Below are 16,552 nucleotides of genomic sequence, written 5' to 3'. Positions count from 1 at the left end.
AAGGAACAGGTATCTTAACACTGGTTTATTTATACATGTATATTTATTGTATATATCGCAATTTTATTTTGCGATTGTATATTTAATTGCATGATAATAGTTTGTAGTAGTCTTTATTTACAACCGGAAACGTGTTGTTATATGAAGCTTATAAAATGAGAGAATGAGTTCATTGATTTATATTATTACAAGTTATATTATATGTGTTGTTATTGCATGATAAGTGGAATGGTGGTGATAGGTTTCTGAATTGAACTCATTTAACTTCGCAATGGTGTATTGATCAGTGTCAATACTATTTGTTCTATACTTGTTATTTCTACTTATTCGTGAATTTACGGCTTTATGGTTAGTTAACAAGTATTTGAAATGAAAAAAGTATTATATTCATAACAACGGTGTAAATGTTTCAAAATATGTATTCTGTTTGGAAAACAAGACGATGCATATTTGCTTACTTATTAGAAATATGATTTTATAATAAAAGCTTGTATATTAAGATTCAAAAAGGAAATTCGTTTTTTGAGCGAATATATCGCTTACAGTCAATTACCTTAATAAGCACAGATATTACCTCAAAACAACACAATTAATTAAGTAAAGTTTTAAAGTTTACATTCATCCACTCTAACTAAATATTGTTAATAACAAACGGCTGAAATATGACATTCTTCTAAGTTTGCTATGACATTTAATTCAAAGCGCTACATCCCCATCATCACAGGTTATTGTTCGGGGATAGTCCGCGTATGTGTGTCAAACGGAGCTAATACCTAGTGATTACTAGAAGTAGATTTCAGTCAAATCACAAAGTTTAGTTAACCTTCTCAAACTTTTCCTTGGTAAGCTGGTGTTACCCGTACTAAGTGTGCATGATCATAACTTGTTCTTAATTCAGAATAAGTGGAAGAATGGAAATTTGTGAAATAGATTTTGTTTGAAGATCATTTTTAAATGTATCACAGAATCATGCAGGTGTTTCAATTCTCTAAGAGTAACAAATACAATGTTCATTACATTAATTTCTTTTAAAATCTTATTATTGAATTCAAAGCGAATGTATTCTTGCTTGAAAATGTCCGATTCTAAGTAAAAATCACATGATCAAAATAAATGATAAATCAACAAGCCAATCCGTTGAATAGATATCCCCAACCAAATAAAGTTTGTTTATGGATGGAAGCAAATCCCTTGATATATGGTTTTACCCTCACAATATTTAAGTATAAGGTAATTGTTTGTATGCATTGCAATTCTCCTCATTGATATACAAACACACATGCAGTTTCATACTGAAATCTTGTAGCTTATCCGAGCCCTAAAAAGTTACACCATACATGACCAACAAAGGGCAATTACTCTTAGTTAAGGTAGCGCACCTCTAATGGGAACATATCCAAATATAATCTAATTAATTATTTTCTTAATCAGCATCATTTCACTGAACTACATGCAAATTTGTAGGTAGGCTTTCCATGCTTTAAAAAAAAATATACCGATTTTTTCAAAACCACCCCCACGCTCGGCTTTTGTCCAGTTTATTTTCACCCCTGGGGTATATAAAAGTTCCATAATTCATTCAAATTTCCAAATATGGGCATGCAGTTAGTGTGTACAGATGCTGTAAAGGTGTTTAAAGTTTAAACAAGATGAAATAAGTATTTTTTTACAGACATTTATTTTTTACAAATTTTTATCTATGGAAGAGCGCCATGAAATGTAAGTGATTTCAGCCAAGTAAAAATTGGGTCGGTTAAAAACAAAGTGTCATAAAATTCAAAATAGTATCAATTTAGTCATATTTTAAACTTAGTTTTTATAGAAACACTATATACAGCAAAAATACCAAGAACTAGACAGATTAACCGTTTACTTTTTGAAATAAAAATAAAAATGCAACATGCATGGTTCATATTTTCAACAGTAAATCACCCAATTTCGCCATAACGTTGTTTTAATTTTAATAATTGAAGAATGTGCATAAAGATTGCAACATATTTAACAATAAATATAGCTTAGATGCCATATTAAATCAAATTACGTTAGAAAATAAATAAAACGCGTCGCAAAAAAGTATACGTCGTCGGCAGGATTCGATCCTGCGCGGGAATATCCCAAAATATTTCTAGTATATCGCCTTAACCACTAGGCTACGGCACCTAATAGTAGGCTCTTCAACCTTCGAAGAAATCGCGGGAAATCATTAGAGGTGCGCTACCTTAAGACAGTTTACGTATATGGTTCTTGTGCAGGGCACTTATCATCATTGATATTAATACACCCATGAAGTTTCCTGTTGAAGTCTTGTATTGTATCTGAGATTTAGTACTGAAAAGTTACAACATATAAACAACAAACGGCAATAACTCTTATTTTAGAAAGTGTGGGGTTATTGCTCAAATGCATGACACTTCTCCTCATTGACATCGAAACACTCTTTTTTTATGTTGATATCTACCGATGACTTGTTACGATTATAATCATATAGATGAAAACAACTTACAATAACAGATATAGTAACGGTTTTATGAGCACAATATACCAACAAGTACGGTGGCCGAGTGGTTGAGGCGTTGAACTTAAGTTCCGTTGAACGTTGTCCGCATCCTTTCAAACACCATCCGTACTAATAATTTTAGATGGAGCTTATACTGAGATGAGGTCAGAACATAATACGTTTCTACTGCAACACCCAAAAAGTAGGTGCATATGCAAAAGTGGTTTACAAACTAAACTTAGAAACAATTAATTTGCTAGAAAGTGAGTCCTCACCCTTAAATATATATATATATATATATTTAAGGGTGAGTTGCATGTTTCATATAAGAGGCGGCCGCAGGGCAAATATCAATAATAAGTATTAATCGTGTGCTGTAAAAACGGTTGCGGGGTAAAAAGGTGGACTACATGACTAAATAGGTGATATTATGACCTTAAAAATGGCTCATCACGCTAACACAGTCACTATTGTACCGACAAACGTCAGCGACATAATGCATACGAATAGGCTGTTACAATCTAAAATCTAATTTAAATTAATCTTCCTAGTGAACGAAGAAAACAAAATTCATTTTTGATCCTAGCACTCGATCCTATTTTCATTTCACAATTTTGCGTTCTTTTTCTTCTGTCCCCAGTACTCGTCAACATATTCTATATTGTCTCCACTGAAACCATTAATACATAAATGTAATAAATATTTATTTTTTAAACATTTAAATAAACAGGCATATATTCTAATTGCTAGCAAACATATCGAACTTAATCATGAAATTTAAATCAGCTATTGAATGTTAATAGGTATATATATCTAAAATGGGACTATGCTACTTTTGATAAAAATTCTGCTGCAAAATCATATGCAATAAGTCGAAAACACAATTTATTTGAAATCAAGTAAGTGTTCAAAGTGTTCAATGTTTGTCGATTAATACCTATCTCTTAGAAAGCAATCTTAATTACAAGCTTTAGCATTTACATGGCATTCCCCAATTAAGTGTGGCAATACAGTTACTTTTTTCATAAAGTTTCATACATGGACAACAGGCTGTAGCATGGTTGCTTATTTGTCGTCCAACATACAGAAACACGAGTTTATGCTTATTTTCATACAACGTAATTGTAAATGGTTAAAAAATAAAGGAAAAACAAAACAACAGAAGATAAACATGATTTAACATTCTGACCCCCCCCCCCCTTTATAGGAATTTTCTAATATTTCAAGACGACGATAATTTGTTTTACGGAAACGAAATCAAAGGTGTTTTTTTTAAGTTTAAGATTTTCGATGACAACAGTAAATTGTAAGTTAATAAATTATTTCAGAGGTTAATAAAAAAGCGTCATTAATTCAATAACAGAAGTAGCAATAAGCAAGTTTTACTTTATAGGCTATTTTAACATTATACCCATTTGCGGCATCTTTGTATGATGTTCATAATTCCAAAAGCTAGCGGGATTTGCAGAACCATCCAAACACCGAGCGGAAAGGTCACGCGATAATCTGGGCCGACATCTTAAAATAAAAACGATTAGAGTATTATATAACAACCTTTGAGCGATACATTGCGAATGATGTATTTATTCGTTTGTATTAGCCTGGATTTAGTGTCAAACTCGTGTGAAAATATGTCGCTTTTTAACATTTGTGAAAGAACTTTTCTAAACAGTCGGTAAGAAGTTTATATTGAACATTGAACACTATTCACAAAACAAGTTGTGTCCCTTTGCACTAAAAAATTCCGGTTGTTGAGTTTAAATTCAATCACATGAGACAGGTACCAGTTTTCCATTCGACAACTGTATAGAATGTTATACAGAAGACCAACAAACCCACCCACCAACCGACCGACCGTTTGACAAAATTATTCCACTATTATTCCTGTCAAACTTTTACAAGTTGTTGCATAACACTAGAAACACAAACAGTATACACAAAATCCAGTCTAAAATATTCATCTTACACAGACATATATTAACTGGTCATTTAAAATATTCATAGATTAAACTGATGAAGTTCCTGGTCACGCTCATTTTTCGAACGCATGAACTTCGATCAACATCAATTAGAACTTGTAACAATGTTGACTATGAACGACCCCGACGTGGCATGTTATAATATGCATTTAGTTGATAACAAAATGTGCCACATAATCGCGGCCAGTTCTGACGACGGGGACTTAGTTTTAAGAAAATGTGTAGAGGAGTACTATGCAATAAAATACGATTTTACACACCAAAAAAATGGCTACTATTGTTGTTTTAGAAATAAAGTTGTTTCACTTTAAACGCCAGTATAATCTAGTGACACAAATGTTCGGTACCCGGGACATAATGAAACAGAACTTTTTAGAGGACTGCTCTACGAGTGTAAATACCAAATATAAAAACTATGAATGGTTTCATAGACATAATTTTTTGATAGTTTATAATTAAACTCATGAAGTCATATAGAATGAGTAATTGACGATATTCCTGATCGTTGTAATTTTTAACGACGATGATTTAAATCGATCATAAATCACTTCATATCATTAGACAAACAACCGAAATGTTTGAATAAGGTACGTACAACAGCTTAGCAGAACGCCTGAGGTCAATTTTGTGTCTCCCGAAAGACATAAAAGCAGAAAGACAGACGCACAGACAGACAAACGCGAAATTTCAAAATTTCCGTTCTACTTTGCAAATAAATATATAACTTCATCTTAACTTCTTATCGGAGAGTATAATAAGCGATTGTAACACATTTTTGTGAGTATTCCATGACAGGCGCGAACACTAAGGTATATTATGGAGCATTTCAATTTTCGACTCACAGCTTTATTATTTTACAAACTTTGAGGCGAGGTCTTTGATCAGAGCGGGTGGAAATAATAATCTAAAACTAATTTTATCCAGCCTTAACTGTAACACATACCTTCCACACATGTCGGCATTACGCCGGACCATCCTATTCCAACGATGCAGGTTCTGTTGCTACCTCCAGTCAGTTTGAACCCTTCACTGCACTTGTACAAAGCAGTTGAGGATTGAAGAGTACCAGTGATTTCAACTGCTCCATTTGCAGGTTCCATTGGAAAACCACAGTCTACAACCAATTAACATACATCGGTTACATATTTGTTCATTTTTACTCCAGCTCGGTATTTGTAAATTAACAACAAAAATTATTTGTTTATTTTGCACTATTAACAAAGATACGGCTAGGTATGAACATTATCAATTTCAAAACTATGTTATAGATATTGACCGAGAACTATGGGGCGGTCTGAGGTACAAAGCGCCAAAAAATATTGATATTTTACACAATGGACAGTTTGAGGCTTATGGAATTACCATTTGTATTCATTTGCTTCTTAATATTAAATCACGTAAACTTGTTTTATTAGTAGCACAGCCCGATTAATATTTTTATTTAGTACTGCCCTTGGAATTTGTTCACGTCATTATGTCATTATGGATTTTTGTGACGTCATACGACCGACTTTCCCAGTTGTAATCTACATGCATAGGTCATTGGGTCTATAACGTTCCATTTTATTTATATTTTCTCTCTGATAGGCGTTTCTTGTTTGATTTAATTAGTTTTAATTTGTTTAGCAGTCAAATAAACAACCAAGCTATGTAATATGGAATTTTTACACCCATTATTGCTGCTTCTTCCTGTGTTTGCGCGATGATTATCTGAGATATTAACTCTATGATTCTACATTCTCAAATCTTTTCTATAAAGAAGGAATGTAGTTGACAATTGTTAATAGTTTTATTTGATCGTTCGTCAAAAAGTTGTAATTCTGTTACTCTTGTATCTTCAATGCAATTGAGTAATTAAATAGTAATTAAATTGAATGCGTTTTAATTCCCTTTTATTATTGTTTAATTTGAGTTACAATGCTATGACGTTAAATTTTATTTACACTTGAATGTATTATGAATATTGCTGGGCCAAGTGTGAGGTTGAGCGCTCTATAACCAGGTTTAAACCCCCAATGCTTTGCATTGACCGTTCCAAGGCGGTGACCCCAGCTTTATTCATATTTTGTGTTTATGTTGGTTTGTATTGTGCTGTATTGTGCTGTATTGTGCTGTTTTGTACTGTTTGGGCAATCGGTCACTTGCCTTAAATAAAGGACCAACTAATTGTTTTTAATGAAAATTCAATACTGCTCCAGCAGCTGGAGTTTCACTTTTTTATATTATATATTAAAGTTACTTAATACAGTGCCAACGCATTATCTAATACCCGCTTTACACGTGCTGCCAAATATTACCAAATAATGAACGGATACCAGTCCTCTACATTTTATTTAAGATACATTGAGAACGATGTGATGCAGTCTCAGGAATTGATTAACCTGGAATACGTTTTGTTGATCGTTTCATGTTAAGTTACTTAATATGAATCTTATTGCGGCTACTAACTGTAATCACATCCGCTTTTATCAGGTTTTTCCTGGTACTGATGGTATTGATGGTCAGCCGGGCAAACACATTTCAGCGTGTTGAACTTGTCACAGATTGAGTTTGGTAGTGAAACGCATTCAATTCCATCGGCCGTGCAGGCTGAAATATCAGTAAGCATGAGTTAAGTTTAAGTTTATTTACCAAATAAATAACGCTATAATTGTTTGTAGTTAATTTATATATATAAATTAGCAAAGTCTCTGAATACCATTACATATCTTCTACATAGAATCACGTGATTTATATTAATATTTGTATTTCCATTTAATATTTTGTACTCAGAATAACAGGCTTTTTTGAGGTTGTGCTTTTGAAGACCAAATTTTTAAAAAGTTGACAGTGTTTTGATTTTAAAATTTAAGCTTTATTTTATTATCTGGTAACACACATTTCCATAAACTTGGGTTGGATCCGCATTATATTCATATGCATGTGTTTGTATGTTGCGAACATGATTTTTTTTTTAAATAATGTTATTTCAATACACTTAAATGTCTATGAAGGGTTCATATCTAAATAAAAAACGGCGGGTTTGCACAGTTGTTGGATATGTGTTGAGCCTGATATATTACACAACGAAATGACCGTAACCTGTGTATCTGTTTATCATACCTCTACGTCTTCATTTTAAAACAAACAATGAAATATCAAAATGTAATCGCATTCACCCCCCATTTTTTGTTCGATTGAATATTGTATATGACGTTTGACGTGTTAATGATGGCTTAATAAAAACTGGCGGTAAATATTTGTAAAATATGTTGTCAGCCGTAAATTGTTTGTATAGTTTAATGATTAACTACATCTTAATATGTACTAAGATTACAATTTCCTGTTGAAGTAATATAACAAATATATCAGGCAGCATTATATCAGGCATTAATTAAAGTAATAATATGATAAAACTATGAACATGTGGTACTACAGTTCCATTTGTTCAATATGTTCACCTTAAATAAGAATTTTAAGTTGAATTCAGGCACTGATAAACCGGTATACATTAATTACCTTCTCTTGAAGCACATACAAATATCATACCTTTTTGTTAATTTAACAACAAAACGAATATATTTTATATTACTTGTTACTCCAATCTGGGCGTTCATAAATTTCACAAAACATAATATCGCAAGCGAAGCCAACATGACGGTCAATTATTCCTGTGTATGAGTGCATAAATGAATAAGTTAGTATCCACACTATTAATATATTCAAGTGTAACACTCAAACAAAAAGCTTTGTATAGGATCAAATTGTTCGATAAATTTAGGATAGCTTTGTTCAATCTCAACCATACCACAAACGTATTGTATTTTTGTAGATGATATTGATATAATCACAATACATGTTAAAATAGTATTGGGCTGTTGTTAATACCTTTGATGAGTATAATAAAAAGGTCAACTTAAGCACAGTAATATACGATTAAAGGATGACACAAGTTACACGCGTCATGTTTTTAATAAATGAACAATATGTATGTTAAATAATGTTTTTAATATGTATATATTAATTGGATTCAGGCCGCGTTACTGTTTTTATTTAAAAAATCAAAATCAAATGTGCTAATCGTGGTTTAGGTAAAAACATAATATGGACAACAGTTACTTACGGACAATATTCTAAATCGAATGTTAGATGAAGTCAAACATAATTACCCCATTTTATCAGGTTTTGCATGCAGACCACATATAAATGGTTTCCGGCGAGGAGAACTTTAGCGTGATGATTGCATGCAGACCACATATAACTGGTTTCCGGCGAGGAGAACTTTAGCGTGATGAAAAGCTCTGTCCTTATTTCAAACATCAACACCAGATTTTACTTTTCTAAATGTTCATGATCTTTTTCTTTTATGTCCTTAATATGTCATGAAATATTACTTTTTATTGTGTGTATCGTTAATTTTTCGTTTCGAATTTGTTAACTATTTGATCTTGGCAGTTTATTTGCATTGTGGGTTGTTTAATCCTTTTTCTGTTGGTACGGTTTGGAGACGTGAGGGTATTGTCTTAGTCAGCACGGACAATTACCATGTAAGCCTTATTTGCTATGCAGGTATCATTTTAAAAGCAGTTTATTTACCTAGTAATTAATTCGTATACGCACCCGTCGCTTCGCTTGCAAAGGCATCACTTCCCTTCAGATTTAAATCACTCAGAAGATTCACATTCGTTTGTGTTGCATCTGCAGACATAGAGAATACTAGGTTAGCGTTGAATAAAGAGAAGTTTATGTTGCGAGGCTTAGAACGCCGGGAGCGCGAGCCTTGGCGAGCGCTTTCGGTGTTCGAGCCGAGCAACATAAACTTCTCTGTATTCAACGCTAATTCTAGTATTCTATTTATCCCATTTGATTTTTTTCAACGTGACATTTAACATAACTAGATCTAATAACCTTAGCCTAACAATAAGTTTAATTCATTCTTAAAAATCGCTTAAAATTTAACGAATGTAACCATGCGTAGTGATATAAATGTATTTGTTCTTGTACGCAAAATAGTCTTAAAAAAATTCACACACAAACTGTAAAACTAGTAAAAATATCACCATATGCCTCGATTCAATTTTACGCAGCATGCGAATTGTAACACATTACGACCGCGAAAAGAAGATTTTACTTAACTATAATTCATTTTATTTTCGAAAGAAAATGATCAAAATCCAATATGGCGGCGATTGCTCCTGACAAAATGTTGTCGATGTCAACATAGATTCTACATGTACACTATCGACGAGTAAACAGACAATTGCAGCGACTGACACTTTATTTGACTTAATATGCAGGGCAATACGTTTTCCGACTTCGGACGACGAATTTAATGACGCGCAGAACGTGTTTTTTTATATAATGTTATGTGTATGCCGTGTGTGATCCAATGCATTAATGGCCCCCATGTTAAAATCATTTCCCGGAAAACTGGGAACGACAAAAGTACAAACAAAAACCAAAACACGTTCGAACTACTATCTTACCTTTAATAATCCTTTAAAATCCATCTAATAATCCATTTAACTCAATAATTGGCGATTTTGCATCTAGGGTCTTTAATAATTATTTTAGCATAGATAAATAAAGACCCCCATGCATAGGCTAGGTATATTAGGAATTTGGGTTCAAACAAATTCCTTCACAATAGTTTTTATTAACAAACGATTTATCAATAATATATCAAACTCCAAAAAAGTCCTAAAAAAATGTCCGTGCAGTCTGCGAGATATCACTGTTTAAAGTGAAGTCAATTCTAAGAATTAGCGATGGTACCGTTACTAAACCATACAACCGTATTTACCGGAACCGGTGTATATGTAAACAATGTGCTCTGAGCAGCGTTCATTATTTAGATCACTTTCTTGGCTATTTCCAGCTATAAGCAGCATTTTCTAGGTAAGTAATGTGTTTCAGAATCAAAAATATATCATACAAATAACGCTAGTCTTATGTAAATTCAATTTTAATATTTGTACCCGTTTCTTAAAATGAAAATAAAAATCGTTGCAGACGACGGAAACTCGTTTTCGCTTTACAGTATATATTGGTTCAATTTTCGGCTTTAAATGATATTTGTTTTGATATCTACATCGTAAATTATGAAAACATCAAAAATATATGCACATATGATTGATATTTAAATTATTAAATAGACAAACAACAATATATCGCACGATTCATTTTTTAAACTACGGAAGCGTGAAAGGGCCATCAAAATTAAAAAACAGTGAAAATTTAAATAAAGAACTAATGTTTTGTTTTTAATTCTTTTTCAGGGGGAGATGTTTTTTTTATCAAAATCACGTCTGCTATTATGAGCTTGCTGGTTTTTCAGCTTCGTATTGATAAAATAAAGGTATTTTAACTTTATATTTATATATCTTTAAACCATTTAGACATAGCTCTACACGTTAGAAACTTTATATGAATAAAAATAAAATATGATAAACTGGATAAGGTCTAGTTTCTGTTTTTTTTTTTTTAATTATTATATACAGATGTAATAATGTTACTGTAACATTAATACTTTAACTTATAATACAATAATGTCTGGATAAAGAATCAAACAACACTAATACAAATATGCTTGTCCCTTCTTTTTCAGAATCATGTCTGCTTTTATCGTCAATTATTTACCTGTGTGTGATGTCATGAGACAACTGTACTTTCCCTGCATATGAGGAAACAACTGTATATAACAAAAATGAGGTAACCAAATTTTGTGTTGTAGTTTAATAAATTAACAATATATATTGTTTTAGAAGATGAACTAGTAATATGTGAGATCATTTACAAATAATCAGTAAATGACTAAGTCTATCTTTATATTAGGATTATAGCTGTATATATTTCCATAGCCCTGCTGGCTGCATTTATAAACTTTTTTTGAGGGGAAAAAAAGTAATTGATAATATATAGTAATATACTATTTGTGTAAAATGCATGTAGCTTTAAACATATTTTCAATATTTACAGCCTGGAAGTTACTAGTATAGACATAACTAAAAAGGTGTGTGTCATCTGCAAGATGACCGTCAAGTTTCAAAACTTGGAGAAAAGGGATGTCAAGGACTTTCATTAGCTGCAAAAAACTTAAAATCATGACGAATAATAACATAACCTAACATAACACATGGTTTATTGTTATTCAAGGCCTCCGGCCCAAAATAGAATTATTCAATTATCATCAAATTTGTTGAAAACCGAGATATGTTATTAATAATATATTATCAACACGCTGAACAACTTGAAACTCAAAGACATGGGCATAAAATGTATATAATATATCATATAATAATTTGACATACAAATAATTGAAGTTATATCTTTCATACTAAGAGTACTTATAACGTCGTGAAACATTTTTATAAAAATAATCACTCAGAAACTTCTGTCGAGTAGTAAACGCTTCGTGCATATATTTTGCAATAGCAATTACACTCGTTATGTCATATTCCGACAACATTGTATAAAACAGATTTAAAGTTATATTATGGTTTCCAACAATGTCCATTAAATATATAATAATATTTAATATAGTAATACATTGCTATCAAGGTTAATGTATTTATCAAATTAAATAGTCCACTGTTATAATGAAATACTTTATATAACTACTGCCCATTCTATATTGCATTTATTTTACAAAAGAAGTAATGCAAATGATAAGGAATGTGAAAAGAGAGCTATTATTAAAACTGCAGGTAAACTTATTTTGAATGAAATAAAAAACATGACAGAGATAACAAAAGAACAGTATCCATCTTCAGCAGATATAATGTGTATTGATTCAAATTATGAATATTTACCTGAAGGTCTTCTGTGCTTTTTGCAGCAGCTCATTGACAGTACAAATAAAAAAAATCATCTATAGGTCAAGCTATAATTCAGGCAGCAATACCAAGAAAAGTCATCGCACCACTACAAATTGGGTTAGGTGTTCAAATGCACCATCACTTCGGTGGTTCCAAGTTTCTGAAAGAAACCCTCAACAGCCTAGGATTTTGCTCTTCCTACCATGAAGTCCAACATTTTGAACAAAGTGCAGCTGTTTCACAAGGAAAGCAAATAGAAAGTTCAAACGTACAGTTTGTTCAATTTATTGGCGATAATGTAGACCACAACACTGGTACTATTGATGGACTTAACACTTCCCATGGCATGGAAATCATTGCTGCAATTACACCTGGTAAGGAACAAAGGCATACCATTCCACGCATACATACGAAAGGTGAAGATATTATTGCTGTTGGAAAAATTGATATTAAATTTTACAAACAATCAACAAACAAAATGGAATCGATGTTTTTTCAAAAGTTGTCAAGTATTGACGATGTTGAAGACCAGCTTGAAGAATTGAACTTTTTGATTAAACTTGCTCGACCTTTAAAACCTGAACTTCCAGGTTGGTCAGGAACGATGCAGTTAGTACAAACAGGAAACTTTCCTGGAAAATCGAGCGTAGTATTCATGCCAATGTTAGACCTAAATCCTAGTGACATGTCTTGTATCTTCTCAACCATGTACTTCATAGCATGCCAGTCAAGAAAGATGAACACAACACCAGTGGTAACCTTTGACCAACCACTATACTGGAAGGCATTACATATTGTCATCAACGAACCTGAAGGAAGTGATGTAAAGGATGTTATTGTAAGACTTAGTGGATTTCACACAGAAAGGAGTTTCCTAGGCTGTATCGCTAAATTAATGGAAAATACTGGACTGACATGACTTCTTTCAACTGTGTATGCTCCAAATGCAGTAGGTCACATGTTAAATGGTAAAGCGATTAGCAGAGCGATCAGAGGACATATACTTGTAAATGATTCCTTTGAAACATTGCTAGTTGAGCAATCATTTGCTGATACACAACCTAATATTGATGCAAACAATAACATTTTTGTTGAAGACTTAATTGATAAAATTCTCACAAAAGAAACCAAACCAGAGACACTGCATGAAAACCTGATGATAGCCAACTTGATGGATCAATATGACAAACCCAAAATAGAGGTAGCCAAATCCAGAACTGCAAAATTATGGCTACAATACATGGAAATGGTTCACATCCTTCAACAATTCATAGCAGCTGAGCGCTTAGGAAATTGGAAAGGACACCTGAATGCTTTGCTTCGGATGCTTCCATACTTTGCCTCCGCTGGACACAACCTCTATCTCAAATCCGGTTACATATTTCTACAACAAATGTTAAATTTGGAAGAAACGAACCCAGACATTTACCATCACTTTCGTAAAGGCAATCATGTTATACGAAGAAGCGAGCGTTATTGGGCGGGTCTTTCAACAGACCTAGTAATAGAACAAGTTCTAATGAGAAGTGTTAAGTCAGTAGGGGGGATGACACGTGGCAGAGGAATGTCTGTGGTACAACGAGCACAATGGCTGCTCTCTATGCCTGCCTGTTCAGAAATGAACAGTGCAATGCAGGACTTTTCCGGTCAAACCTATGAAACAAGTCCCCAACACAAAGAGTGCTCTAAATCTAGAATTCAGCATGGCAATAAGGACAGGGCCACCTTCAAAGATTTTCTACAAGAGCATAATCCCTTCCTTGATGAACAATGCTTAAGAAACATTGAAACTGGTGCCCTTGCTGAGAATAATGTTAATATGGATGATGCTAAAAGTATAGGACAGAATATAATTAAAGAAATAGAAGAAAAAAATGTATTGACATATTGCTTTAAGACACCAATCAGGTCGTGAATCTTGGTTCTAAGAACAATTTGAGGGTTGGCGGTGATGAACTTTCTGTTGATCCACAGCTCCTGTTCCAAAGACTGATCACTGCAGCAGATTATACTATCGAAGACACAGAAACACTTTTTTATCTATGAGTTATGCGCCAATCCATCCTCAATATTTGATTTGTCTGGTCTCCTTCGGGAAGCACAGAAGACATTACTTGCAAATGGAATTTGGGATTTGGGAGCTTGTGGAGTAGATAAAATTCCAGAAGATGTTGAATTTGTACTTGATGGTGGCTCACTTCTTCATCGTATTCCTTGGGCGTATGGTGCATGTTTTGGCGAAATATGTACTCAATATACAAATTTGGTGGAACAAAAATATGGAAAACCACATATCGTTTTTGACGGATACATTAATGGACCTTCAATAAAAGATGTTACACATCAACGTCGATCAAAGGGAGCCATGGGCATTAGAATTTTATTTAATGAAAGTTCACCGTTCAAAACCAAAAAAGAAAAGATTCTCCTTAATCCAAACAACAGACAATGCTTTATTGAATTATAAGGTACACATCTAACTGATAAAGGTTGTCATGTACTTAATGCCAGCAATGATGCCGACCTTCTGATCGCTAAAACTGCTGTAGATATTTCAACTGATGATAATGTAGTCGTTGTTAGAGAGGACACTAACCTGCTTGTGTTGCTTTGTCATCATGCTCATTTGAACAGAAAATAAATATACCTAAAGTCGGACACAAATACTAGTGTTAAAAGAAAGAAGATATGGGATATTACTGAAACACAAAAAGTGCTGGGGTCTGATATTTGTTACATTTTACCATTTATACATGCATTTACTGGTTGTGACACCACATCGAGTATATATGGTATTGAAAAGGGTGTTGTTCTGAAAAAAGCTTTGAATGATTCGAACTTCAAAAACCAAGCAAAAGTTTTTATGAACACTTCTTCACATTCTACAACTGAGGAAGCAGGAGAAAACGCATTCAAATGTGTTTACAACGGAAATCAGATTGAGGATTTGGACGCTCTTCGATTTAGAAAATTTGTGCAAAAGGTTAACACAAGTAACAATGCGGTACAAGTTGAAATTCTTCCTCCAACTAAGGCGGCAGCAAGGTTTCATAGCTTTAGAACATATTTACAAGTCCAAACCTGGGTCGGTAGTGAAGTAAATCCATTAGAGTGGGGCTGGAGAAAAGAGAATGACTTGTTGACACCTGTAAAGTGTAATATGTTAGCAGCGCCTGAGCGGTTATTAAATGTCATACGATGTAACTGTAAAACCGGTTGTGATACCAAAAGATGTAGCTGTCGGAAACATGGTTTAAAATGCACGATGTGTTGTGGTGAATGCAAAGGAACAAGTTGTAGTAACGTACAGTCAATTATTGAAGAGCTGGATATCTAGAATTAAAAAAATCAGATATCTTTCAATGTAAATGCAATTGGTAAAGTGTTTAACATAAACCATCAAATGTTTTGTAACTTGACATAAGCAAAGCATAATTGCTCAACTAGTAGTGTTAATTGTTACGTATCATCCTTTTTTTAAAATTCAAATCAATAATGAGATTAGATTGTATATTTCAAACAATAAGGGTTCAAGCTTAATCACATGTTATTTCATCAAATTACTTACAAAATGACTAAAAAATGTAATATCTGAAAAAAAATTCACTTATTCAAGATAGATAATTTGAAAAATGCTACATATATATCATATTCCACCATAAAATGATAAATTCACATTGAAATAAATGGAACATGTATGTTTATTCTTTCGTAGTAGATGAATTCCAAAAATGTGTGATGAAAATTAAGAAAAGGGCATGATTCCCCCAAAAAACACATTTCCCATCAAAATACAGCTTAGGACTTTTTTCTAAGCTTCTCCTTTCATTTTAGAATAGAAAACTGTAGATACCAATTGTGAAGGAATTAGTTTGAGGTTAACTGGGTTTTTTGGCTAATAAACCTAGCCTATCCTATCACTATTTTCAAATGAATTTATGAACGCGATACACTTTCTGATTCGTCACACGCTACGTCATGTACTCTATGTATATTACTGCTGTTAAAATGACCCGGAGCAGTTTATCAAATAATAGCCGTTGGTAAACTCGGATGCATTTTCAGATTCCTGAAAATACCAACATTATTATGTTTAAACTTGCACAATGTTATTTGTCTATGCCCTTATTGTGTACAAGAAAATAATTTAATATATAAATACACAAAGAATGGAAAACACTCCATTACACAACAGATAAATCAGTGGATATACCCGTGTGCAAAATGGGACGTTCCGAATTCCAGTGTGGTGCTATTTTTACCATCTTATACTTAACACA

General features: G+C 32.9%; 1 protein-coding gene and 1 long non-coding RNA gene across 2 annotated transcripts; both read right to left on the bottom strand.

Moving 5' to 3' along the window:
* Positions 1–2,894: 2,894 nt before the first annotated feature.
* LOC127851567 (uncharacterized) lies at positions 2,895–5,490 on the bottom strand. Its single transcript, XR_008035824.1, has 3 exons — positions 5,420–5,490; positions 3,909–4,015; positions 2,895–3,167 (listed from the first exon to the last, which is right to left on the bottom strand). It is a non-coding gene; the product is annotated as an uncharacterized LOC127851567 (long non-coding RNA).
* Positions 4,265–8,111, bottom strand: LOC127849879 (seizure protein 6 homolog). The gene is made up of 4 exons (XM_052382631.1): positions 8,048–8,111; positions 6,925–7,065; positions 5,420–5,590; positions 4,265–4,299 (listed from the first exon to the last, which is right to left on the bottom strand). Exons 1-4 carry the CDS (start codon positions 8,109–8,111, stop codon positions 4,265–4,267), a joined length of 411 nt encoding a protein of 136 aa, XP_052238591.1.
* Between the last annotated feature and the right edge of the window lie 8,441 nt (positions 8,112–16,552).

Source organism: Dreissena polymorpha, chromosome 11 (assembly GCF_020536995.1).
Source record: "Dreissena polymorpha isolate Duluth1 chromosome 11, UMN_Dpol_1.0, whole genome shotgun sequence".
Taxonomy (NCBI): domain Eukaryota; kingdom Metazoa; phylum Mollusca; class Bivalvia; order Myida; family Dreissenidae; genus Dreissena; species Dreissena polymorpha.
This window is presented reverse-complemented; position numbering and strand designations above follow the sequence as displayed.